The sequence below is a fragment of the Leopardus geoffroyi genome, chromosome A3, assembly GCF_018350155.1.
Source record: "Leopardus geoffroyi isolate Oge1 chromosome A3, O.geoffroyi_Oge1_pat1.0, whole genome shotgun sequence".
In the NCBI taxonomy this organism is placed as follows: Eukaryota; Metazoa; Chordata; class Mammalia; order Carnivora; family Felidae; genus Leopardus; species Leopardus geoffroyi.
This window is the reverse complement of record NC_059336.1, coordinates 102,489,665-102,517,321: the sequence shown is the minus strand read 5'-3', so window position 1 is coordinate 102,517,321 and position 27,657 is coordinate 102,489,665. Positions and strand designations below refer to the sequence as shown.

Sequence of the window (27,657 nt, the reverse complement as noted above, 5' to 3'; positions counted from 1 at the left end):
GGCACTAGTGTATTTTTTGTCCCTTCAAAGCACCTCTGGACAGTCCTTTGCTTTTCCATACAAGAGTGAGCTTAGGAAGGCTTTGCTTCATTCTAGGTCAGGCTGCCTGCAGATATAGACCCTTTCCTCTGCTGCTTTATTGCCAGTTACATTAAATACAATATATGACAAGAGTTTATTAATGCTATACTGTAGTCAACATATTGGTGTGGAATGCTTTGTGATTCTTTTATAGCTGCATTATAGAATGCATATAGAATGGCATCCTATTGTATTGATGTCTCATAATTCATTTAGCCAGGCTCCCATTGATAGACACTTGGGTTATTTCCAATCTTTTGCTTTTACAAGTGATGTGAAATGAGTAATTTTGATCATGTATCATTTCACATGGGTATATTTCCACCTGTAGGATAAATCCCCATGAATGAAATTGCTGGGCCAAAGGGGTTGTTTATTTGTAATTTTCATAGTTATTATCAAATTTTCCTCTATATGAGTTGTACCAATTTATACTCCCACCTGTAGTATCTTAGAGTGGGGGTTTCCCCAGTCTTCCCAACAGGGTATCTTGTTAAACTTTGATTTTTGGTAATCTGATAGGATAACACTGTTATCTCAAAGTACTGTTAATTCAATTTTCTTATAAGTTATGTTGAGCATGTTTTACTCTGTCCAAGATCTAATAGTATTTCCTTTTCTGTGGACTGCCTGTTAATACATTGTTTTGTTAGATTTTTGCCTATTGTTTTGTTGGATTTATGTTCATGTTTTTTCTAATGCTTTTGAGGGAACTCTTTCTATATTAAACAAATTATCCCTTTGTGTGAGATACAGTTATAAGTATTTTTTCCCTAGGTTGTTTTGGTGTTTTGACTTTGCTTCTGGTGACTTCTGCAATTCTGAAAGTTTACTCTTTGCATCATTCATTCTTTATTCTTCACTCCATGCTTTTGATGATACTGGTCCCACTACTGAGAGTACCCTTTCCCTTCTTTTCTGTACAAGGAATCCTGCTCATTCTTTTAGGCTTGACTCATAGGTCGGTCCTCCTTGACCCTCTGTCCTTCACAGCGGATGTTGTCACTCCTCCTGGCTGCTCCTTTCATACTTTAGCTTACCTCTCTTTGCCAGGTTGCCTTATTTTTGCTTGTATATTATCTGCCTCTCCTATCTAACTAGAAATGCCTTACCTATCTTGTTTCTGTAGCTCTTAGTACATAGCATTTCCCTAATAAATGAGTAGAGAAATTGTTGGTGGCTGTTACCACCAACCCTTCCTCCCTTACTTCAGCTGATCCTGTTCTTCAGATGAAACTTGTGTACCAAATATCCTTTTCTTGAAAAATGGAAATGAAGGGAAGGGATAGGGAGGCTTGTCTTTGCTGGCCGGTGATGTTCCTAGGTATTTTGCCACGCTCAGGGACGAGGATTGGGCTTACAGCTTCCCAAGGAGAACTCTCATGGCCCCATTTATCTTTACTCTTCTGGATCAGATCCCAGAAAAGGCAATTACCACATAGAAAAAAAATTTTTTTTCAGTGAAATTTATTTCAGAATCATTGAAGCAGAGTGATCATACTTAATCATTCATAAATATTCCTATGTAAACAATCTGAGCTTATACATTTTTCAGCCTTGGTGAAAGGGCTTGGTATAAAGATGGCACACTAGTGCAAATTAAATTAATTTCATAGATATTGAAGGCTGGGCTCTTTTCACAGACACTGATGCTTCTTGGCCCTCTTGACTTAAATTAAATAGACTAACCCACCAATAAATAAATAAATAAATAGTTAATAGGTTGTTCATCAGAGGCTGGGCACAAAGGACAGAGGGTTTCTTTGAACCTAAAGTGTAATGGTTTCTGCCAGGGTGGCTTTGAGTGAGTAGAAGAGATAAAGGTGACCTGGCTCAGTAGAGGGGACCTGAGGATTGGCCCTGGGAAGAAGGGGTTATTCCTCCTGGCTGGCGGACATATCTTCTTAGCAGTGATTTAAGGAAGACAGCTGTGCATTGATTAGATAATAGTGAAGTTCAGCCTGAGGCCATGTTTAAGCCCTTCTATTCCCCTTCCGCCAGCCAGCAGGGGTTATTCAGCACATTTGGACTCTCTTTAGGGTACAGGTCTCTTTAGGAAGCACTTTCCATGATGAAGTCAGTTATATCCTGACCACCTTTGGTATTTCCTAGGAAGACAGGCATTTCTTCTGCTTGAGAGGTGCTGATGTACCAGTTGGGGAACTGGGAAGACTCAAATTCCACATTGCCCTTGATTTCTGTCTTGTTGAAGACAAATCGCTTTTCCATCTTCTTCTTTGGGTAAACTTTGGGGTCTAACATCTGCAGCAAAACAGAAATAAGAATTTTTATGAGGGAAGGGACAAAGACACTCAGGTAAAGTTATTCTCTTGTGCAGCTAGAGAGGAAACTGATGAGTCATAGGACCAGGATCCAGACTCCTGATTTATCTTTGTGATACCAACTTTCTGTGTAGTGACTAAAAGAGCTTTTTCTCTTTTCTGAAACTTAATATCAAATGGTAGGGAGCATAATATAAGTGAGAATTAAAAAAAAACAATTTTTTTAATGTTTATTTATTTTTGAGACACAAAGAGACAGAGCATGAGCGGAGGAGGGCTAGAGAGAGAGGGAGACGCAGAATCTGAAGCAGGCTCTAGGCTCTGAGCTGTCAGCACACAGCCTGACGTGGGGCTCGAACTCACAAGCTGTGAGATCATGACATGAGCCAAAGTTGGACGCTTAACCGACTGAGCCACCCAGGCGCCCCTATAAGTGAGAATTTTATTAAAAAGTGAACATTAGGTGAAAACTTGTAGGACTACCTAATTTCCAGGGACTTTTGCTGTATTTTTCTCTATGGCCCTGGTTAGAATGACTTCAACTTAGAATTGAAACTTTTGCTGGCAAAGCTGGTTAGGGGGGTGGGGTGGCAGGTGATTTTGAGAGTGGAGGAGATGACAGGTGACAGCTCCCTTGAATTGATTCATTTCCTAAGGTGTCATTTATCAAATGGAGTAGCCCTAACAATGTTATAAGCCTTCTAACCCTAACACTGTATAATCTGTTGGGCGGTCACAATGGCAGGACATAATAACATCAGCAAAATGATTTAATTTTCCATGGTGGGAGTGAAAGTTTCATGCATTTGGTAGTTACATTAAATGTATTTACATTTATGCAAAATTACCAAGTAGATACGCTCCCGTATTTTCTGAGCAAAAAAGGTGGTTGTTTTGGAAATAAATGAGGGCTAAATGTGCTTCAGTGAAGCCTAGGAAGCCTTCAGCCCCTGGTACTCACCTCCAGCTGTAGGGTGGGTTTCCCGTCTTTCATCACACAGGACAGGTACAGGTTATTTTTCTTGATGCACAACACTACTGGTATCTTCTTACTATTTTCCTCCCCATGCACAAAGCTCATGCGGAACACCACTAGAGAACGGAAAGGGGCCTTGTGGTCAGGTACGCACAGCCATGCAGGGCTGGCCCAACAACTGGACCTCAAGCCCAGGACTCATACAATTAACATCTTCTGTGGGAACCCACACTAAGATTCTTATGGCCTAACAGACAGGATAACTTGGCTTGTCACAGACAGTAGCAGGGTTAGTTGCCTGATTTCATATTTTCTAGAAAGAAGGTCTGCAGGGGTTTCTTAGAGCCTCATCACAGTGGCAATGAAGAATTAGGGGGTCTGATTTTTAAATGCTGAAAGAAGGAAGCCATTTTGTGACTGGCCAGTGGTATGCCCATCCGTATGGGCAGAACAATTTGATCAATGTGCAAGGCAAGAAAAGAGGTAGATCAGGGCTCCCGAAAGAAATCAGGCACAGATCTGTTTCAGGAACATGGAGCAACAAGCGGGAAGAACTTGGGAGAGGTGAGGCTTAGCTGGGAAAAGTGGCTCCAAAGAGACGTTCACTTTAATCTTCCTTAGTCACCACCATCTCATTTGGGGGCCTTGAGGTCATGCTCACAACCCAGTTCTGAAGAAACAGGTTCGTCCTGGCCTGGCTGGGATGCCTCTCTCCAAGGTCAGCAGCCTTGGAAGGGAACAGCCTGCTCCTTTCAGCTGCTCCCTTGGCTGCCCTCTTGCATACAGGGTTCAGCCACAGTGGTGAGGTGCCAGGCGGATTCCCACAACTAATGGGCTCTCCAGACTTGAAACATTTGCTGGCTACAGTAGAGAGAGATAAGCTCCTGCTTGCCAGTAAAATTTCCCTACAAGGAACCATCTGGTATTGGGCGGGAAGGATGTTTGGGTTAAGGGGGCAGGGTTGGGAATGCGGATGGACACAGTATCTCTTCACCATCCTAGTTTCAACCTCAACGACAGGAAAAAGGAACCCACAGGCAGTTAGGTCATGTCCATCAAATGACCCCTTTCTAATGGAAGCATTGACATTACACTATCATTCAAAGACTTGGCTGGACAATGGTCCTGGGTGTGCTTGAGCATTCTAATTTCTCAGAGTCTCATCTCTTGCTAAAAAATGAACATGCTAAGGGAATCAATCTGGTGTCCTTGCTAGGACCAAAACACAAATGTTTACCTGTTATACATTATACATTTTTCCACTTAGGTCATAATTTGCCTTATTGTACTACTTTGTTAAAAATGTGGAGAGTTAGCACAGGGTCAGGAGGCCAAGAAAAGAATCAAAACGTCCCCAGTTACCTTGTTGGTTCATATTCTGTCCATTGAGGTGGAGAGCCCGAAGCTCGTATGAGCCAGACAGCACCAGGCTCTTTTGGCTTATGTCTCGGAACGTGTAGTCCTGTGACTGTATGGCCGCATCACACATAAAACCGTCATCCCACGTGTCACAGATGATGGGTTCTGAAATGTGGAGCATATATGCTGTTTAGGAGGAAAATTGGAAAGGCAGGCCAGATGATGTAAGGCAGCAGAATTTGGTGTTTTGGAGGACATCTGAGCATGTGTAGCTGGAGTTCGATTATAACACTGGTGGGGAGGAAGTTGGGGTGTGCGAGAACTCTGGACTTGGCATCCTGAGATGTAGATTTGGGCTGCAGTTCCATTGCTGGCTGTAGACTAACAATAGAGCTACTCACGTAAAATGGCAACGGCCATAACACTAGCCCAACAGGGACAGTGTGAGACTTGCAGGAGGTAGTGCAGATGAAAACCTCTGAGAATGGGAGAGTAACTGGCAAATGTGAATAGTTATGGCGCTTTTGTGTTAAGAATAGTTTCAACTGAATTCATTTAGTTTCTAGGCTTCTCTGTTTTTCTCTCATTAGGGTAGGTTAGTTGTCTGTTGAGTTATGGACTCTGAAAAGGAAATGACCAGAGATCTCCTGTCTGCCCTTGGTTCTCATTAAGTACCTTCTTCAAAGATGCAGCAAAAGAGGCTCTTCACGTCCTCATCCTGGAGGGGCTGTGAGCAGGGAAAAGATATCTTCTTCAGTTTCTCCATAGCCACAATGACCGACACGGCATGCCTAAGACTCTTGTTGTCGGGCTGGTGGGAGATTTGCAACTGGATGCCCTCATCTCCCAGAAAACCGTGGCTCAGGTTTTGGAGGCAGCCCTGTGGAGAGACCCAGGAAGAGTATGTTAATGTGGTTGGGCCAGAGAGCTCCCATTTTGACATCAGAGAAGTAGAAGGGGCCTTAGAGATAACTGAGCTTCTAATGATAAACTCTCTTCTCTCTGAAGCATATAGAGGTTAAGTGGTTTACCCAAGGACACATGGTGAGTTAGAGACAGAACCCAAACCAGAACTGTGGGCTTTCTGATGGCCTAGATGGTATTCTTTTAGAATAAAACCCATGTCTACCTCATTTATCTTCTTCACAAACTACTCCACCTGGCCGTAAATTTATACCTTCTTCAACTGTGTCCTCTTGGGTCCCTAATGCTCTAACACTGTATATTTAATTTTTCATGGCAATGGTGATCATAACATTTTCTATTCATCTATGTTCATTCAACAGGTTTTTAATTATCCTATACAAGTTCTTTCTTTTTTTCTAAACACTGTTTTATAAGCATTCTACAAATACTTTACAAGTGGTTATTATGTGTGAAATACGTTCCCACTTTCCCGTTATTCAGAGAAACCGCAAAACTGCATGAGGGCTTAAGTGAGGTTGCCCTGGTGGTTTGATAATGGTTTGAATGCTCAACAGTTAAAGAGGCCTCTAACAGCACAGAGGAAAGCTGAGTGAGAGAAGTTCCTGCTCAGAGCTGAGGCTCCTGATGAGGCAGAGGGAGAGACAGGCTGTGGAAGGAACAGCAGGGAAAGAGCCAGCCAGAGAAACACCCCAACCCCCACCACCTCCCCTCAGGGCTGGAGTAAACCAGCTACTGGTTTTAAAGCATTTAGAGAAATAGGCTTTGAACAGCAATAGGGACTGACTTATTAGGCTAGAGGAAGCTGCCATGAACTGAAGAAGAAAAAAAAAAGTCAGAGAAAAGTGGCTGCTTGCTAATCTGTGCAATTGACCTGGCTGGGTTGATGGCACCTTGGAAACTTATTAGGCCTTGTACAGAAAAGAAGGGACATCCTGAACGTCAAAATGGCTCTCAGTAAAGGTGAGAGTCAGAGAAACACCAATTTCCTGGGATAAACTTAGCTATCACTGACAGTATTTCAAGACTGAAGGTTACAGGAGGCCAAGAGCTAAGAGATCATCTAGTGCATGCCCCTTATATTTCAGAGGTCCAGTGGGTGAAATGGCTTGAGGTCAAATAGCAAGTGAATGATTTTCTTTCAACTCCCAATTCATCTTTTTGTTTACATCATCCACATCTTATTGTCATCAGCTCTATCCCAGGGAGCAAAAAGCTATTCTACCTTTAAAGGGGGCAGATGTACATGAACTCCCAAGGACTTCAGTGACTAATGTAGGCTGAACCCTCTCTTAAAAGGAGAATTAAATTTGCACTGGAGCCTGGGCCACCTTCCAAACAGGAGATAGCAAACTTTATCCCCACAGCCATTCCTCCTCGCCCTCCATGAACATGGCCACCATCGCCAAGCCTCAGTGAGTGACTGTGGGAGCCATATCGTGCCATCTGCATCTGCCTCACTGGAAGAGGTGAAAGTCCTTCCATCACAAAATGCCACGGGAACAAGGTGGCCCAGAACCCTTTTCCTGGAGCCTTTCTCATGTCTGAGTCCCTCCAGGAGTTGTGAGCTTGGCCCACGGTCTCACCTTCATCTTTTCGGGGCCATCAGCCTCAAAGAACAGGTCATTCTCATCACTGTAATAAAAACAGAGAGATTGCTCAGTTAGTCTCCCAGACACGTTTTGTTTTCCCTTCCCTGCAAACAGTCTCCACTGTTAATAGGAAACTGCAAATAGCATGGCTCTTAAAGCTACTGAAAGCTGTTGGCAAGTTTTATGCTAATATACATGGGCAGCATGGGAGGCGGGGCAGATATCCTTTGTACTCTCTGTTGGATCCTGAGACCTAACTTCCAGACCAGTTAACATCTGAACTTTTCCTCTCCATCAAGCCAAACTTTGCCAAGGAGTCCCCTGTATTGTGCACTTGGAATCTTTTTTTTCCTGTTTGTCATCTGCAGGAAGCCCCTGTAGCAACAACATCTGAATGTCCTATGTGGCCCCAAGGCTGGACTTGTAGTGGGAAATATGTCGTTAAACCAGGTTCACTTGGAACCCCACTTGCCACTGGAAGAGGCAGTTTGGGGGACAAATCTGGTCTCCAAGCACAGATAACACTCCACTCTTGAAAGAGGAACCCTGCTCACATTGCTAGTCTCAGTCTCCCCACTGACCTGTAGTAAGCCATCATTTCACTGGTGAGTTCAGGTACTGCTGCCATGGCCATTTCAGAAACCTGGGTAAAGAGGAGAAAATGAGTAACTTCTTACCAGGCCAGTCCCCACGAGGGCCGCCTTCTTATGTGAATTTCCCTTAGTACCTGCAACATGGCAGGCATGCAGAGAAACAGCCTTTGAATGAATGAGTGAATGTGTGAAAGAGCCTTCCTTTGGGTCCAGAGGAAACAGTTGCTAACCCAAACCCAAACCAGGAGCGTATTTGTTAGATCTGGAGCAGAGGCTTTGACACTGATCTCTCAGATGTCAGCTGCTACATAAGCAGTGCCTATTCCCAGAATATTTCACAAATCATAACCATAGTAGTACGTGTGGCATCTTTATAGAAAACCCAGCCCTTAATCAGAGAGGAAGGGAGAGAGGGACAGAGAGACTTGATTAGGATCGAGTCATAAAGAAGAGTTAGTTCAAGTTGTACCTGAGTAATGAAGACTGACTGGAGAGAATAGAATCCCGGAGTGGGCTGCTGTGCCTCGAGAGATCTGCTCTCTGCCAATTTCAATCTCATTCTTTTATATTCTTTAAAAGCAGAAGTAGAGAGCTGAGAAATTTCCCCTTTGGTTAACTAATTTCACAATCAAGTTTTTTTTTTTTAAAAATTGATGGGAACTTCTGGGAGAAGATAAAATGAAATAATCCTCTAGGCCATGGAAGGGCAAATGGTAGCAAATGATGACACATCTTTGCAAATGTGTCATTATGCAAATATATATTGTTTTCCTGATAACAATTACATGAATGGTGTCAATATTAAAATGCAGGATTTTCCTAGGTTAGAATAATGTTTTAATTTGGGATCTCTGGGGGCAAAATGGAGGACATAGAGATACATACGCAAACATGCTTCCTCACTCATGCATTGTACTTAAATTTAGGAGGCTTCCCACTTGGAGATGGATTAGGGGATAAAAAGAAATGACAGTAACCCTCCCAGTCTGTATTGAGGGTGCTGTTTTCTACTTTGGGAGCTCAGGGTCCATTATAGGAGCCTCTGGGGAGACAGTTGACCTCCTAGGATGGGGCAGAAAAAATATATTTATTCAGTGGTTAGGCTCCTGATGGGGCTGGGGGAACCTTGGAGACAAGCTCATGCAACCCTTTCAGAACAGGTGCTGGTACCCTAGCCAGTTACAAATGTAATCAGTATCAATGCTTGATGAACAGTGCATGAACCTGGATTGAGAATGTATTTGAAAAGATTGTGAATAAGTCAAGCTTTCAGGAGCACAATTCCTCCTTAAAATGCAGATAAGATGTTTTCTGCTTAAAATAATTTTTCTGCTAACTCTAAAATGTGGACTATTTTTTTAAAGTTTATTTATTTATTTATTTATTTATTTATTTATTTAGGGAGAAAGAGAGAATGAGAATGAGGAGGGGAGGGGCACAGAGAGAGACAGACAGAGGATCCGAAGTGGGCTCTGTGCTGACAGCAGACAGCCTGATGTGGGGCTCGAGCTCACAAACCCGAGATCATGACCTGAGTGGAAGTCAGACGCTTAACGGACTGAGCCACCCAGGTGCCCTTGGACTATTGTTTTTATAAGACTATCTAGCTGCAACTATATGTCTTGGTATCTCCAAGAGTTATTAGACTGTTCCCCCCCCCCCCAGATCTATTGAGATATAATTCAAAAATAACACTGTGTAAGTTTAAGATGTACAACACAACAGTTCTCTATACATATATGTTGCAAAAAGATTACCACTAAGGTTAATCAACACATCCATCACCTCATATAATTATGTGTATATATCCTTTTTGGTGAGAACATTTAAGATCTACCCTGAGAGCAATTTTCAAGTACAGGTATATGATATGGAATACTTAACAATAGTCACCATGTTGTATATTAGATTCCTAGAACTTATTCATCTTATAACTTGAAGTTTGCATCCTTTGACCAAACACACTCTCCCCATTCTTTTCTCTGTTTCTATGAGTTTGCCTTCTTCTCCTCCTCCTCTACTTCCTCCTCCTCCTCCTCCTCCTCCTTATTCTTTTTCTCCTCTTCCTCCAAGATTCCACATATAGGGGGAATAATAAAGTATTTGTCTTTTTCTGTCTGACTTATTTAACTTAGCGTAATGCCCTCGAGGTCCATCCATATGGTCACAATTGGCAGGATTTCCTTCTTTTTTATGGCTGAATAATATTCCTCTGTGTGTGTGTGTGTGTGTGTGTGTGTGTGTGTGTGTGTATTATATAAAATATCTTTGACCCATTCATATGTTGGTTGACACGTATGTTGTTTCCATGTCTTGGCTGTTGTGAATAAAGCTGCAATGAATTTGTGAGCGCAGATGCGTGAGATAGTGATTTCATTTCATTTAGCTATATACCTAGAAGTGGAAATCCTGGATCATGTGGTAGTCCTATCTTTAATTTTTTGAGTAACCTCTATGTTTTCCATAGTGGCTGTACCAATTTACATTCCCACCAACAATGGTCTAGGGTTCCCTTTTCTCTACATCCTCAGTGGTATCTCTTCTGCTTTTGATTTGAATTTCCCTGATGATTAGTGGTGTTAGGCATCTTTTCATGTAGCTGTTGGCCATTTGAATTTCTTTGTTGGAAAAATGTCTATTGAGGTCCTCTGCCCATTTTTTAATTGGATTATTTATTTGTTTATTTTTGCTATTGAGTTATAGGTGTTCCTTATAAATTTTGGATATTAATCCCTTACCTGTAATATGGCAGATACCTTCTCCTATTCTGGAGGTTGCCTTTTTGTTTTGATTGTTTATTTTGCTGTGCAAAAGCTTCTCAGGGTGACATAGTCCCCCTTGTTTGTTTTTGCTTTTGTTGCTTGTGTTCTTGGTGTCACATCCACAAAACCATTGTCAAGAATAGTGCCAAGGAGCTTTCCCCCTATGTTTTCTTGTAGGAGCTTTGCAGTTTCAGGTCTTATTTTTAAGTTTTTAATCTATTTTGAGTTAATTTTTGTAAATGGTGCAAGTTAGGGGCCTCTAATTTCATTCTTTTGCATGTGAATATCCAGTTTTCCCAACACCATGTATTAGAAAGACTATCTTTTTTACACTGAGTATTCTTGACTCCCTTGTTGAATATTAGCTGACCAAGTATGCATGGCCTTATGTCTGGACTCTCAATTCTATTCCTTTGTTCTATGTATCTTTTTATGTCAGTACCATACTGTTTTGGTTACTATGGCTTTGTAGTTTAGTTTGAAATTGGGAAGTGTGATGCCACCAGCTTTGTTCTTTTTCAAGGTTGCTTTGGCTATTCAGGGTCTTTTGTGGTTCCCTACAGATTTTAGGATTTTTTTTTTCCATTTCTGTAAAATATGCCACTAGATTTTTAATAGTTGTTGCATTGAATATATAGATAGCTTTAAGTAGTATGGGCATTTTAATGTATTAATTATTCCAATTCACAAACATGGGATATCTTTCCACTTATTTGGGTTTAATTCAGTTTCTTTCATCAATGTCTCAAGTTTTCAGTGTACAGATCTTTCACCTTCTTGGTTAAATTATTCCTATTTATTTTATTGTTTTTGATACTATTGTAAATGGGATTCTTTTTTCTTTATCAAACTTTGTTTAACTCAGAGACCAGCAGAATGCCTGCCCAGGGTAGCCCTCACGTTTGTAGATTGATTGAATGACAGGTCATAAACTATGCATGGAATCTAGGAATGGGGCCTTCCCCACTTCTTTTGGCACATCTATATTATAACACTTATTATGGCACTGAATTGAAACCTTGCTGGCTTATGTGGTTCCCTTAGGAAACTCTGAACTCTTTTTTTTTAATTTTAATTTTTTTTAAGGTTTATTTACTTTTGGGAGAGAGACAGAGAGGCAGAGTGTGAGCGGGGAGGGACAGAGAAAGAAGGAGACACAGAATTCAAAGCAGGCTGCAGGCTCTGAGCTGTCAGCACAGAGCCTGACGCGGGGCTCAAACTCGCAAACTATGAGATCCTGACCTGAGCCGAAGTCAGACACTCAACCGACTGAGCCACCCAGGTGCCCCAGGAAGCTGTGAACTCTTAAAGCTGGGTCTAGCACAGTGCCTAGCATGCAAACTGAGACAGGAAATTTGCTGCCTGCATGGGTACGCAGGAATTTGACAGTTTTCCCTCAAATAAGTACGTGCCTGCTATGTGCCAGGTACTGTGCTTGCTCTATGTTGTCCGTAGGAGAGAGTTCCTGACTTTTCCAGGTAGGAGGGAAATAGATCTTACTGTGGGGCAAGGATCGCTCAGCAAACTGGCTCACCGAGCAGCCTTCTGAATCTTAATTAGGCTCCTAATACCTTGATATCAGGAAGGTGGTCACAAGAATGCCGTCCTTGGTAAGTTGTATGTTCCACAGGGAATCTAAAAGCTGCCTCCTGTTCAGTGCATCAATTTCTTATGAGTTTGGTAAGCAATAGTCAGTTCTCAACTCTGAACCCTCATAAAATTGAATGGCTGTTTTTGCAGACACGCTAGAGGTCCTGTCTAGGGAACCTGATGGACATTTCTGTTTTGCTTCCACAGTCTTCACTCTACAAATTAACACTGGTCCCCAAACTTCACTGAGGGAATTACTACCTTCCTCAGAGTCTTTATGCTGGGGTCAGCAGGACCTGGTGGTCTGATAGCTCTGTGGGCTCTCTTGACAGAGAACACAGAGATGCCTTCAGCCTGTTGATGTGATTAGAAGCTGAGTGAAGGAGGGTGAAAGCCAGTGACAGAAAGGGAGGTCTGCAAGAGACTCAAGCGTCATTTGTGAGTTAAACCATTCTATTTCTAAGGACTTGAGATTGAGGTCGGGAGTCTCAAATCTACTTCTCTATCTTCTAGCATCCAGGTTGCATGAGTTCCCATTCTTTTTTGCTCAAGGGAAATTTTTGGAGCCATGGGGCAATGCCCCTTGACGTAGTAGTTTCTACAGTTCTGCCATGTCTCATCCCAGCCCCATAGCCTGGACCCCAAACCTGGCAGCATCCTGACCATCTTAGGAAGTGAAACCTCTTATTGTGTCAGGCAGGCATATTGCACAATACGTGTATCAAACCCTGTCTCTCCAAGAAGACTAGTCAGGCCACAGAACTTCCTTCAAGTCCCTAATAAACGGAAAACTTCTTACTACAGAAATAGTTGCACTGGGGGAGGACCTAGAAGAGTGACGGTGGTGTAGATGGCAATGCAGGCCCACGAAAATGGAACAAGCAGAAGTGGGGAGTTGGCAATGCCAGGATGTAGTGGGAAGATTCATCTCTTGAGTCATTCAAGCCCTTACCAACTGCACGTTGCCCTCTGTGCTGGTCATCTTTCCAGCATTTAGTCAGAGCGGGTGCTTTGGTGCCACCTTATGTCTGATATTAAGCCTCTCGCCTCTCTTATCAAGCCTGGCCTCACCCAATGGTCTTTAATCATTTTGAACAGGAAGACAACCCGAATAATCATGGGTTAGTTCTTATATTATCATGTTTAATTGTAGTATCTACTCTCTGCTATGGGCCATTTCTTTCTTATTGACTCTCTTGTGCAGAACAGCATTAAGGCATGACTGTCCCCACCATTTTTGCCAAGTCCCATCTCATCCTTGGCATTGACTTCCAATATTCTTAAGAGTCTGTCATTTTGGGGGCACCTGAGTGGCTCAGTCAGTTGAGCGTCCAACTTCGGCTCAGGCCATGATCTCATGGTATGCCGTCAGCGCAGAGCCTACTTTGGACCCTCTGTCTCTCTCTCTCTCTGTCCCTCCCCCCTCTCAAAAATAAATAAACATTAAAAAAAAAAAGAGTCTGTCATTTCTTTCCACCATTTCCATGGGTCTTTCTGGTGTCTGAAAGTATTTACAGTGTCCTGTGTAGCCATGCCAGTCTCCATGGATACTTCTCTCCTTTTCTTTCTGTTTCAGTGATTATTTCAGATTGGGAGAGTGTGATTTTAGTTTTGAGACCTCTGCTCTTCCTTGTATAGCATCATCTCCATTGGGCCTGCCCCACTCTTGGATCCAGGTACTTAGGGCAGATAGGCAGATTCCAGGGATGGGCCATTTCCCTGCTTGGTCTAGAACAAGGAGGACTCAAATATATAAGCAGGCCACTGGGTCTGGTGAGGTATATGGTCTGCAGAGGCTTCTCCCTATTGACTGAGTCATTATTCCACCTCTGAGAGGCCAATGGAAACTTGTCTTTCCTTTGGATTCAGTAGCAAAAGCCCTTTTGGTAGGTAAGGTGGATGCCAGGCATTTCTACTCTATATCTTTTATTGCACATAATGGGTGTAAGACAGTCAGCCCCAAACACAGGGCTCTAGTGCCGCTTATACTAGGAGTCTGGAAACATTGTCTATAAAGAGCCAGTTAGTAAATATTTTAGGTTTTGTGGGTCTTAGGGTCTCTGTTGCAACTACTTAAGTCTCCCATTATTGTGAGAAAGCAGCCATAGAAAACATGTAAATGAATGAGCTTAACTGGATTTATCTTTCAGGTCATAGGATGCAAGCCCCTGTCTTATACCATTGTATTAAATCATTTTTCTCAGATGTAAACTTAGAAATAATACTTAAAAAAAAAAAACCACCCGTCCTTTATTGAGCAACTATTACGTACCAGGTGCTTCTTTTCATTGTCTTATTTAGTCTTTATAATAAACTTTAAGGCAGATAGTATGACCCATTTCACCTATGTGAAAACTGAGGCTGACAGAGATAACTTATCTAAGATCACACAACTAGTAAATGCTGGAACCATGACTCAAACATGGTTTAGTTGAACCTAAACCAGATTCTTTTTTTTTTTTTTTTAAATCACTGAGCCAAATCACTGTGTTCATTGTTACACATATTTTTTTTTAATCCCATCCTGTGCTGTCCACAGTGCACAGACCTCTTTCTCAATGATCCAGTTATCTTCTAAATGACATTGGCTTGGCAGATCCATGAATCTTGGCAACTCTGCCCATAAATGTTTCCACACTGTCCTTTTAGGATTAGGGTAAACTCTGTTCCCTCGTCCTCCCTCCTTATCCCACCTGGCTGTGACATGTTATGTGAATTATCTTCTTTCTCCTTCTCTCAGGGTCGTCCTGGGACTTTGCGAACTGGGTGTTTATTTCTCTCTCTTCCCTTTTCTGAGTTTCTTCCTTATTCCTTTTCACTTTCTCACCTGCTCCTGTCAGCTCTGTTGTTTGATTTCTTTTGTCCTTTCCTATCTCCTCAAGACTTTGTTATAGCACTCTCAAAAAAAAAAAAAAAAATCCCTTTAGGATTACTACCCTTGGAATCATCAGGTTAAGAAAAAATAATGCTTACAAATACTTGGCTCCTAAAATTATGATGAAATTCTTCTCTCCTAAACTGCCTGGGGTGTGTGTATTCTACTTGCTGGTTATTACATAATTGAAGGTGATTTGGCCATTTCCTTCCAGGATACAGTTAATTTCGCTTCTCCAATCACTTCCTTCTTGTTGGCTGTAACTGAGTTTTCTATCTTCTGGAAATAGGAAGTTCCTAGTCAAGCCACTCAGGATTTGTTGGGTTCAATGGTCCAGTCTGGGGCCCAGATTCTAGGTGGTTGATCTCCCCTAACTACTAAGCAATGTGGAATGAGGAAGTCTGATTGTATAAAGGTATTATAAACATTCTGCCCAAACTCCAATATAATGAATAGGTATTCCAGAATTCACCAACCTCTGACTTGGGTTTCCTTTTTCTCCGTGGCATTAGAGGGTTGGAAAATCTTCCAGCATGTAGTACTGAATCTATGAGGCTGCCTCACATGACCCATTTTTCAAAGTAGATTTTCACAAGGGAGGATGTTTGATATGATAGTTCTAGAAATGATCTATCAAAGTTAACTGATGACGTGCAGGCAGAAAGTTGTATGTTAGAACTAGTAGTGATTTACAAAACATCCTTCTCAGGCTTTTTGTTAATATACATGCTCATTTTCAGAGTTTCAAATAATACAAACATTTAAAGTACAAAGGAGAAGCCCTTCACTACCCCCCTGCCCCACTGCCTTTCTCACTGGATGAACCATTTCACCAGAAAGTATCCCAGTCACTGCAACCCAAGGACTCACCCATCCATTCATTCATCAACCACCATCAGCTGTTTGAATAGGTCTTTTTTTTGAGCACTTCCTGACTGCCTGGGATCTGTAGATTTCTCCCATCTTCATACTCCATTGTCAATTCAAACCCTTCTCCCTTCTTACCTAGGGCATTTAAATCATCTCCTAATTGGTTTGATTGCTGCCATGGAAGCTCCATCCATTCATTCATTCCTTGTACACCAGCCACAGGGATATATATCTCCACAAAGCAAATCTGGTGACATCAAGCCCTTGCTCACATTTCATCACTGGCTCCATATCTCCTTTGTGAATGAGTCCAAGCACGAGAGCATGCCAAGCAAGGTCCACGATGGAATCTTCTGCTCTCCTCTCCTACCCCACACTTTAACCTTCCCAAACTATTTGTAGTCCCTTGAATGCAATATTCTTTCTAGCCTCTGTGCTTTCGCACAACCTGGAACCTCCGTCTCCTCTTTGTAGTTTGTCCATCGTCTAATCCTTCAAGACTCAGTTCATACTTTACCTCCTCCATAACATGCCCCTTCCCAAGCAAAATGGTGGGTGTCCTTCCTCTGTGCCGTGAGCCTCTAACACCCTCCGCAAACCTCCATCATCATGCTTTATTTGCTCATCTCCCTTACTATTAACATACCTGTCGCAGGGCTTGGATTATAGCTCTCACTTCCATGCCTTGCACATGACAGTGCTTCCTGAATGTTGGCTGACCAAATGAATGAAAGCCAGGAGTGATCATGCTGCCACTCTCATGGCTTCCATCTTGAGCTAGCTTCCTCTGACAAGAAGGTACTTCCTTAGAAAAGAATATCCTGGATTAAAAACAGAGACTCACCAGAAGCACAATGTCCAGCTCAGAATGAACTCCTCAGTCAGCAGCCTTGTTGATAAGCAGAGACAGCAGGTCGGCCTGATCTGGGCCTGATCAGGGATGTCGTCCTCCTGGAAAAGTTTAGTTCCTTCTGCAAAGGCACAGTGAACACCTTGCTACCCTGGCTTGAGTCAGAACGGTGTCCATCTACTTTTCTGGGGAATCCTGAGCTCTTTATGAAGTCTTCTGGGACAGGGAGGTGACAGGAGCTGTCACTATTACCAGGAAGAGATGGTGTTCTGTTCCATGTTTCATCACAAATGCCTGGGAGGTACATTTCTGGAGAGACACTCCCATTTTACCCAAAAGGCAATTTTCAGGTGTTTCTTGAGGACTTTTCCCAATTACTCTGGGAATGTGGGAGATCCAGAAAGATGAAATCAGAGGTGATGACAAGTCAGGGTAAATAGCTTTTGGAATGACTTCCATCATTCATCCCACCAAGCACCATGTAAGCTGTGTTTGTGGTGCATGTGTGCCATGGGTGCACAGAGGAAGGAGAACAAAACTATACAAGCCATGGTACTTGTCCTCAAGGAATTTTTGCAAATGCCTACGATTTAAGGCAGAATATGGCAGGTGTTATGAGGTGTATAAGCTGCCATGGAGGGGTCATCTGCCCTTTCCTCTACGTGCGCTTAGGGACACGGCCAGGTCAGAGGAGGGGGAGAAACATGGTTTGGCTCTCGGTGAACTGAGAGTGCCCTGGGCTGCACACTGAGATGGTGTTTGGGAAATTGTGGGTTCATGTTGGAGGGATTGTTCACTGCAGAGCAAAGTGAGGACTTGAAAGCACCAGGAAAGGCATGAGGTGAGTGGTGAGTGTCTCCTCACTTTGGACCAGGGACTGTAAGAAAGAAGTGGGCTGACCTTGGCAAACTGGGCTGTGGACTGGGGTCTCCATGTGGTCATTGTTGCTCTCTGGCTTGGAGCCCTGAAAGGAATGGATACCTACTGTCAGACATTCTGGGGAGAAGGCAAGCTGGGGCAGGAGGAGGACCCTGGTGCGTATGGGGTCAATCTTAGGCATCTGGCAGCTGGGGCGAGGACTCTGAGCCTTGGACCTGCCTGGAACCCATCGTGGGGGGTAGGGGCAGGGGAAGCGGGGGTGAGCTGGTTCCTACCACACTGAGAGACTCTAAGAGTGAGGCAAGGAAGGAGGCCCCGGACTGTGGGCCTGGAGGTAGCCACACTGCGCGTGGCAATTTTACTCCCATTCTTTCATCCTCAAGCCTTCAGAAAAGCCTCATTGAAGGCAGGAAGGTGGTCTCAGAGATTTAGGGGAGGGCAATATACCTTCTCCAGAGCTGATAGGACAGGACCAGTTAGGAGGCATTGTGTGCCCAGCAGTGCAGCCACCTCATGAATGGTCCCCAAGGTCAGGGGCTGGTGCCTTTGTTCACTGTAGTATCCCCAGACACTAGAGCAGCACCTAGCAGGTAGCCGGTGCTCAGTACAATTTGATTGACTTGAATGAATGAATGAATGAATGAATGAATGAGTGAATGTCACCAGCAGCAGTGTGAGTGTGGCAAACTGAGGTGGAGGTCGGAGGGAGATTCTGAGACAGTGTCCTTGGGACTCTTAGAAGGTGATCACTGGGGATGCATTTCTGTCCTCATAATTAGGCATAAGGCATATTTGACCCCTGTGAAACCTGGGCATGTTGTAAGTGGTTAATGAATTGAAATAGAATGTGTTATTCAAAATGTACTACTTTGGCATGTGGATTATTTTGAGCTGAAGGCAATCAGACTCAAAACCCAGCTTATTACCTCTCCCTAAAATACCTAAACTACCTAAAACAATTTAGATAAGGGGCCTGTACCAGAAAGAGGGCTATTACCAGAGATAAGTTTTATCTGTAAGACTTTTCTGCTTCAGAGGACAAACATCTGATTACCACACATCTTATCTGCCTGCGAATTGTGCTCCTTCCCTCTGAAGCCCCAGGCCCCTAGCCTTTTCCCTAGCTCAGAATGGCTCCATTGCTTGACTGCTTTGGGTCTCATATTTTTATGGGGCCTCTATACAAATGAAATTAAATTTGCTTTTCTCCTGTTAATCTGTCTTACAGCAATTTAATTATTAGACCAGCTAACAAACCTAGAAGAGAAGAAGGGAAATTTTGTCTGCCCGTACAGAATCCTCACCACTGGCCTTCCCCCATCCAGGAGCCCAACTTCACCTTCCCTCTCCCTGGATGTCTGCTTCAGCAGGGCATCTGGCAGGTTTGTACTGTGCAAAGGGAGGCCTAAGGAAATGGTTACTGGGGTCTCCACATCCAGACATGATCTGAAGAGGAGTGGTTCTGTGAGTGCATTGGGGAATAATGGGAGGGCTTTGAGTGCCTGGGTGGTTCACTCTTGGCTAGTCCAGGTGGCCGGTATTGTTTGCCTCCTGCTGGGGCCTGTCCACATCTCTGGTTGCAGGATGCTTGTGGACTAGGGAGCATGAGATGGACTCTAGGTGCCCCTCTTTAGGGGATAGGCTACCCCCATGTCTCCGAGTTTGGGGCAGAAGTCCATGACCTCAGCATGCCCCATTGCAACGTCATTAGTTAGTTTAGGTGGGGTCTCCTTCTCTGAGGCCCTTCTGAGGCTCACACAGCCAGCCCTGATGGCACTTTCTTTAATCTCTCAGCCCTCTTCCTCTTGCTTACCACACCTGGCACACAGGCTTTCTGTCTGTTTCTTGACTTGTCAGTCTTGCCCCTAACTGAGGGCAAGTTGGTTTATGTTTTTCTCATCAAGATCTCCTTTGACCCCCAAGTCTCATCCTCTGTCTCCAGTTCCAGCCATCTTTTTTTTTTTTTTTTTTTTTTTTTAATTACGATGGTATGTATAGGCAGCATACAATGTAATTAGTTTCAGGGGTACGACACAGTGATCTGACAATTCTCTACATTATGTAATGCTCACCGTGGTAAGTATAGTTACCACCTATCACCATACAATGTTTTTTAATATTACCATGAACCCTATGCTGTACTTTCCATCCTTGTGACTTTATCTATCTATCTATCTATCTATCTATCTATCTATCTATCTATCTATTTAATATTTTTAGAATATAATTTATTGTCAAATTGGCTAACGTACAGTGTATAGAGTGTGCTCTTGGTTTTGGGAGTAGATTCCCGTGATTAATCGCTCACGTATAACACCCAGTGCTCATTCCAACAAGTGCCCTCCTCAATGCCCATCACCCATTTTCCCCTCTCCCCGGCTCCCCCACATCAACCCTCAGTTTGTTTTCTGTATTTAAGAGTCTCTTATGGTTTGCCTCTCTCCCTCTCTGTTTGTAACTATTTTTTTCCCCTTCCCTTCCCCCATGGGTGACTTAACTTATTTTATACCTGGAAGTTTGTACCTCTTAATCCCCTTCATCTATTTCACCCAGTCCCACAACCCCTTTCCTTCTGGCAGCCAGTTAGTTCTCTGTATTTACAAGTCTGTTTCCATTTTTTGTTTGTTTTATTTTTTAGATTCCACATATGAACATAAATGACATCATATAGAGTTCGTCTTTCTCTTTCTGACTTATTGCACTTAGCATAGTATCCTCTGTGTCAATCCTTGTTGTTGCAAATGGCAAGATCTCATTCTTTTTTATGGCTGAGTAATATTTCATCATGTATATTACATATAATAAACATATACATTTATGATATTTTAAATATATATAATAGATACCATATTTTTTATAAAACTGGGTGGCTACATGCAAAAGAATGAAGCTGGACCATTTTATTACACCATACACAAAAATGAACTCAACATGGATTAAAGACCTAAATGTGGGACCCAAAGCCATAAAGCTCCTCAAAGGAAACAGGTAGTGGTCTCTTAGCTATGGGCTTCGGCAGTATATTTATGGATATGTCTCCTCAGTTAAGGGAAACAAAACCAAAAATAAACGAATGGGACTCTACACCAAAATAAAAAGTTCTAGCTACTCATTAGCATGTTACTCCTGTGTATTTGCTTCTTGCTGTCTGAAATGATCTCTCATCTGTTGTTTGCTGGCAGACTGCTCCACTAGCCTGTGGCCACAATTGGAGCATACCCCTGCTGCCTTGTTCCTCTTGTGTCCCAGGCCAGGGTGGAGGATTAAGAACTTTTCAGTGGAGATTGGTCAAATGAGCCAGCTGGCTCCTGTCTTAGGTTTCACCCCAGATTTTCCAAAGGATGCAGGCCCTGAAATATTAGAGTCATTCAGTTCAGTGCTTTTGGGTGGGCGGTTTGTGTCCTTGGCTCCTGCCTGGTGGATTTGCCTGCTCTGGCTGAGTGGGTAGGTTCCCTGCCCTTTCTCACTTCTTACTTCCTCTTGGGAGTTCCATCTGAAATTGCTTGTTCAGTTCAGAGAATGACCTTGCCCAACAGGGTTCTACTCCACGTGGTCTTAAGGCACCCAAGAACTCTTGCTCAGATCTCTCCTATTGAGCTATCGAAGTCAGTTTGTAGATGAGGAATGAGTCTAGCCGAGGGTCAAGCCACAGATTGGGGAAGTTGCAGACTCCCATGTAGGTGCCCAATTTCCGCCTGGAGTTTTCCCCACAGGGGTGTTCAGTAAGAGAGAGGGCAGGATGTTACACTGTGCTCCTGGGGAAGCCCAGGACTGAAATCTCAGCCAAGGGCCACATTCTTCAGGAACTTGCTCAACTAGTCCCGACAGTGGGAGTTGGCCCCTGCCTGATTATCTTACTACAAATGGACCGTGGACCAGGGTACTAGGTCGGTATGAGTGGAGATGAAGGGAAAGGGGAATAAGACCACAATGTTTTCTCTGAACCCACGGCAGTCTTGCTGGCTTTAACGCAGATTGTTTGACTGTCAGACCACTTAGCTCTTACATTATCTTGTGGACAACCAGATCTCAGGAATCAGCCAGATTTTGTGAACTTTGGTAAGTTCCTGGACTCCCTCTTTCCTGAGATTGATTTCTTAGGAGACACTATTTTATTTATTTATTTAAATTAAAAAAATTTTTTTATTTATTTTTGAGATAGAGAAAGAGCATGAACAGGGGAGGGTCAGAGAGAAGGAGACACAGAATCCGAAGCAGGCTCCAGGCTCTGAGCTGTCAGCACAGAACCTGACACGGGGCTCAAACTCACGGACTGTGAGATCATGACCTGAGCCGAAATCGGATCCTTACCCGACTGAGCCACCTAGGCTCCCCAGGAGACTATTTTCAAGTATCAAGGATACAGTAGGATTCACCTCAGTCTCTCTTTGTTTGCTGGACAGGGAAATTTGCCCTCCTCCTTCTTCTTCTTCTTCTTTTTTTAATGGGCACTTATTTTAGAGAGAGGGAACATGTAGGGGAGAGTCAGAGAGAGGGAGACAGAGGATCCAAAGTGGGCTCTGCACTGACAGCAGGGAGCCCAATGTGGGGCTTGAACCCACGAACCATGAGGTCATGACCTGAGCCAAAGTCGGGCTCTTAGTCAATTGAGCCACCCAGGCTCCCCTGCTCTTACTTCTTCTAAGTGCTAGTCAAAAGAAAGCAATCCTGAAAATAAGCAAACAAACTCACCATGTCAATACCCAGAACAGGACTTTTCACTTTAGTCTCCCCCAATTAATATTAGGGAGCTGCTTTGAGTGTGACTGTTTGGGAACACATGTGACCTTCCCCTCTGGTCTTTAAGCTCCTAGAGAGCCATGACAAAATCAACTCCCTCTCCTCCTATGACACCTTGCTTGTGATGAGCACTCAACTAATGGGTGGAGTTATCACTGAATGTTGGGTTCTAGGAGATAGTCAGTGGGTGAGTCAAAAAGACCAAAGAGAATTAGCCTCTGCCCTCATAGCCTTATCCCTGAAAGTCACTCATCTTCCTGGCCTGATGTCCTTATGTTTAAAATGAAGACCTATCTCTCAGGGTTGTTATAAAGATAAACATGGTCCTGTATGTGAAAGCATCTAACAGAGAGGGACCATGGTCAACACACAGGAAATACTAGTTTGCCTCCCTTCCTCCTTCTTTCTTCTCTTCCTAATGAGAGTGGCCTCCTTTTCACTGTTGACATCAAATCTCTGATAGTAGTGATAATCCAACAGGGATCACTGGTTATGTGTGTGTATGTGTGCATTAAGACTGGAAAGTGTTAACTGGCAACATTCATTCATAAAGAGCTCACTTGGTCTGGGGTTGTAGTAGGGAGGGGGAATCTTGTTCCCCAGTCAGCATCACTGTCTCTTTGTTTCATTAGTTCCTTGAGGCTGCTGTCCAAATGAAGCCCCCTGCAGTGAGCTCACCATGAATTTTCCAGCATCCTCTGTTCCCAAAAAGTATAATTGCCTTCCATATAGTATTTTCAGTATTACTAGGAATACAAAGATGAATTAAATATAGGTACCTCTCTTCAGGGAACTTATCTTGAGTACAAGAAATTAATAGGAGGTGCTGAGAAGAGGCACCCCTTTTTGCCACCCCCAAGGCTGTGCACCTCTTGGAAAGACTCCATGTAGGCAATCATACACACAGACATCCTTCTTTCTGACCACAGCCATCCTGTTTCTCACCCCCATACTCTCAAAGTACCAATTATTCACCCTTATCAGGACCACTAGACCACAGATATCCTCCCTCTCTATCTGTCTTTCTGCTTTTGCTTCCTTATTCAGCCAGTTTAGTTTCTGTGCTCCATCTGTTCAACCATTTTCTTGCTGGTCTTCTCAGCAGGCTTTCCCTTTTTCTTCCCTAATACTTCCTAGGCAAAACCCCAGGCCTAGTTGTATTGATGGTCTGTTTCTTCTGCATCTCTACTGGGGCTGCTGGAGGCTGTTGAAGACAACCACCTAGCCTCACAGATGACTGCCACCTGGATGCATGGGCTCTCACATTGTCTGTCAGTCCTACAAAGCTCTCACAGCAATGATTTCAAATTCTCACCATTGACCTCAAATCCTGATCCCACCTCTCCCCCTCATACTTAGTCCTTCAAAATAGACACCCCCAGGAGAGCTCCTCCAGCATTTCCTATCATGCTTCCAGCCTGCATCCCACCCAACCCAGAAATCTGTTCTCTTATTACTGGAGTGGGAGAGGTTTTTTATCCTTCCACCCAGGCCTGGAACCTCCTGACCCACTGTTGTATGATAAAGAGTTTATCTTGTTTTTTCCCTAGATACCTGTTAAGGAATTTTTGAAACCCTTGAAGTTTCTGACTCTTGGCAGAGCCCCTAGATAACGTCAGGATGGAAGTTAGTGTCCAGAAATATCAATCACGTGACTAGAAGATTGGGGCTTTGAGCCACACGATGATACCAGTCAACTCTTCCTCCCAGCCTCCTGGGAGGGCAGGAGAGGGGGACTGAAGATTGACTTCAGTCATGTGGCCAATGATTTAATCAAACATGCTTCCATAATGAAATCCCAGAAAAATTCTAGATGCTGAGCTTGGAGAAGCCTCCTTGTTGTTGAACACAACCATGTGCTGGGAGTCTGATGCATCCTGACTCCACATGGAGAGGGCAGGGAAGCTCTCTGTTCCCTCCCAGACCTTTCCCTCTGTGTCTTGGCATTTGGCTGGTCCCCCTGATTTTTATCCTATGTAATAAAATAGTAATGATAACAGCACTTTCCTGAATTCTGTAACTCTTTCTAACGAATTATAAAACCCAAGGGGTCTTGGGATCTTCTGAATTTATAGCCAGTCAGCCAGAAGTATGTGTGCCCTGGGGGCCCTTGAAGTGCCACTGGCACCTGAGGTCAGGACAGTCTTACTGGGGACCATGTCCTTTAACTTGTGGAGTCTGCACTAACTCTGGGTGGTTACTGCTAGAATTGAATTGAAGTACACCCAATTAGGGTTGAAATGGAATACCCGTCTTCTCAAGGATCTTGCTGTTTTGGGATCTCTCTCTCCCTCGTGTTCAACTTTTTACTCTCTACTAGCTCCTTCTCACCAGAGCCTCTCATGCCTTGCTTATTTAAATCAAAACAAAACAAAACAAAACAAAACAAAACAAAACAAAACTGCTTTGTTTCTCTTCAAAAAGTGCCTTCGCTTGTTTTTCCTCCTACTCCTCAGCCCTCAACACATTTGCTTCCTCCCTCCACTGGATCAAAACTTCTCTGATGAAGGCCATCCTTGTCCCCACAGTCATTGATCACTTTGAGCCTTTTTTTCCCTAAAAAAAGAACCAAAAAAAAAAAAAAAAAAAAAAACCAACAACAACAACAAAAACCTTGACTGGCAGCATCATTTCACACTACTGATCATTTTCTTCTTAAGCCACAATCCCCTCCTGCCCCAGTTTCTGCAATACCACTATGGTTTCCTTTGGCCACTCCTTTCCCGGTCTCCTATCTAGTCTTCTTCTGTTAACCCCTTAACTATGCCAAACTGCAACTATTGTCCACTTCCTACCCTCCTGTTTGGTTCCTACCCTGTGAAAGTCTCACCATCCCCCCAGATACCTAGAGCATCACCTTGAGCCCTTTATTTTCTTCACCACTCCAACCTCATGTCTAATAACCACCATGCTTGCTTGGTTTCTTTTACTTCCCAAGTACTCATGTCTCCATGCATTTACATCCTCTGCTTCTGTTGCTTCCCAGTCCAGATGACAACCTCCAGCTCACTTCCTCAGTAGTCTCTCTGCTTCTAGTTTTGTGACCCTCCAACCTGTTCTCCTACAGCCAGAGTGATATTTCTAGAACAGATGCAGTCATGTGGAGCCAGAGCCTATGTGGGACCTGCCCTTTGGCAAGTACCAGTGACTTTTTGTTGAATGAAGAAATGAATGTTATGCCCTTCTTTAAGACCCTTCACGAATTTCCCATGGCTCTTAGAGTCCAAGCTCCTGGACACAGTTTCTAGCCCTCTTGACTTGGCTCTTGCCCATCCCTGTTTTTGGCCGTGAATGTATTATGCTCACCCTTCTTCTATTTGGAACACCCTTCCCTTCCTTTGGCTGGGTAACTGTTATTCATCCCTTACATCCCAGCCTTCACAGGCTTTTTCCTGCCCCACCTGCCGTATGTCCTAGTCACTTCCTGCTCCACCTAATATATACTTATTACATTGCATTGCAGTTGTTTGCATTATGATTTACATACCCACTAGCAGTATCTCAACATCCCCATCACTCCACATTTTTGGCAGCACTTGGTATAGCCAAACTTTAAGAATTTTGACAGTCTATTTGGTGTAAAGTGGTATCTTACTATGCTTTAATTTCCATTTCTCTATTAAATTTTTGTTTGTTTGTTTTAGAGAGAGGGAGAGAGAGAAAGAGAGAATGTGAGTCTGAGCAGGGGAGTGTCAGAGGGGGAGAGAGAGAGAATCTTAAGCAGGCTCCCCACAGAGCTTGATCCCATGACCCTGGGATCATGACTTGAGCTGAAATCAAGAGTCAGACACTCAACCGACTGACCCACTGAGGCGCACCCCCCCCATTTCTCTAATTTTTAATGAGATGGATCATCTTTTCAAATGTTTCTAGTCATTTATATTTACTTTTCTATGAAATGCATCTGCCTTTGCTTGCTGGATTTAAAAAAAAAGTATTTGTAGGAGTTCTTTATATTCTGAATACTAATCTTTGGTGAAATGTATATGTTGCAAATTTTATACCCTGGTTTGTGGCTTGCCTTTCCACTTTTTAATGGTATCTCTTAATGAAAAAAGTTTAACATTCAAAATGAGGTCAAAGTGTTCAGTTTCCCATTTATGGTTTATGCCTTTAGTGTCTGGTTTAAGAAATTACTCCCCGCCCCCAAATCACAAAGGTTTTAAAGTTTTGCTTTTCACATTTTGCCGTTCTTACATTTAACGGAGTGCCTCCTCTGCTGGAGAGCAACTGCACGAGGACAAGGAGGTATGGTCTTGTTTCATGCTGATCCCCAGAGCTCTGTGTAGTGACTGGTACCCAGTAAGGGATCAGTGATTGAATGAATGATTGAATAATTGAAGGTAGAAACAGAGTGGTGTGGGAATTCAGAGAGGGCAAGAGGTACCTTTGAGCAGGTGAAGGAGATAAAGTAAGATGGTGGTTCTCAATCCTGGGTTTACACTAGAGTTTCCTGGGGGAGCATTAAAATGTAGACAGTTTTACCCCACAGATTCTTTGTGATGGGTCTGAGGCATGATCTGGGCATCAGGTGATCCTAATACGGGATCAGGGCTGAAAGCACTGGATTTTGAGGTAAAATAGTGCTGTGGTCAAGGGAACAGAAGCTGGGCTTAGTAGACTTGGGCTGGAATTTCAGCCTTGTCACTGACTAGCTGTGTGCTCTTACACTTTTGAGCCTGCTTTCTTTGCCTACAAAATGGGTGTAATAACACCTGCCTGCCATGGTGGTTATGAGAGTTAGAGGAGATAAATGTGTTCCCAGAATGAAGTGTGTTCTTAATAATTTGTAGTATGTATGTATGTATCAGTTATATTTTTCACAGAGGAGATGACATTTGAGCCAGACCTTGATGCCTGCATGAAACGTAAGCATATGGTGATTGAGAGAGAAGGGCCATTCAGGTGGAAGGAATGTAATGATTCAAGGGCGTGAGGAGAAGACATGCTGGGGGAGAGTGAGCGGGCCAGTTAGCACTGGCAGACAGTGCAAGAAAGAGAGAAGTGGGGAATCTGCCAGAGGAGATGGGTGATGACCAGGTGCCAAGGGTATGACTTCTCAGAGATTCCTATGGGCGCTATTGTCTTCAACAAATCTCCAGCCTAGCCCTAAGTGAGCAAGAATTCTGGATTCTCTCTCTCTGTCTCTGTCTCTCCCTTCATTCCCAGACCAGAACAGTGACTGATTTTTAGGAGGAGAGTCAAAGCAGGGTGGCTGTGGGGATCAAGGGGGCAGAATACAAGAATGTTCCACCTATTCTCTTACTGAATTCCTACCTTAGTA

At 43.4% G+C, this 27,657-nt stretch overlaps 2 protein-coding genes across 2 annotated transcripts in view; one reads left to right on the top strand and one right to left on the bottom strand.

Moving 5' to 3' along the window:
• The window catches only part of LOC123581113 (interleukin-36 gamma-like), a 162,920-nt gene that overhangs the window by 57,062 nt on the left and 78,201 nt on the right, over positions 1–27,657 (top strand). Inside the window, exon 2 of the mRNA XM_045446844.1 lies at positions 18,862–19,015. The gene's annotated coding sequence lies outside the window, so the exon portion shown is untranslated. The remainder of the gene's footprint in view (positions 1–18,861; positions 19,016–27,657) is intronic.
• On the bottom strand, positions 2,050–8,355 carry IL1B (interleukin 1 beta). Its single transcript, XM_045446838.1, has 7 exons — positions 8,277–8,355; positions 7,796–7,857; positions 7,209–7,257; positions 5,374–5,578; positions 4,702–4,863; positions 3,325–3,455; positions 2,050–2,343 (listed from the first exon to the last, which is right to left on the bottom strand). Exons 2-7 carry the CDS (start codon positions 7,846–7,848, stop codon positions 2,134–2,136), a joined length of 810 nt encoding a protein of 269 aa, XP_045302794.1. The 5' UTR covers positions 7,849–7,857; positions 8,277–8,355; the 3' UTR covers positions 2,050–2,133.

Bases quoted from the DNA above. Each gene is read 5' to 3' on its own strand.
- IL1B (XM_045446838.1), bottom strand. From the start codon at position 7,848: ATGGCCATGGCAGCAGTACCTGAACTCACCAGTGAAATGATGGCTTAC. The intron at 7,258-7,795 runs GTCAGTGGGGAG...TTTTTATTACAG, and splicing joins GAAATGATGGCTTACTACAG to TGATGAGAATGACCTGTTCT. The intron at 5,579-7,208 runs GTGAGACCGTGG...GTCTCTCCACAG, and splicing joins ATGGCCCCGAAAAGATGAAG to GGCTGCCTCCAAAACCTGAG.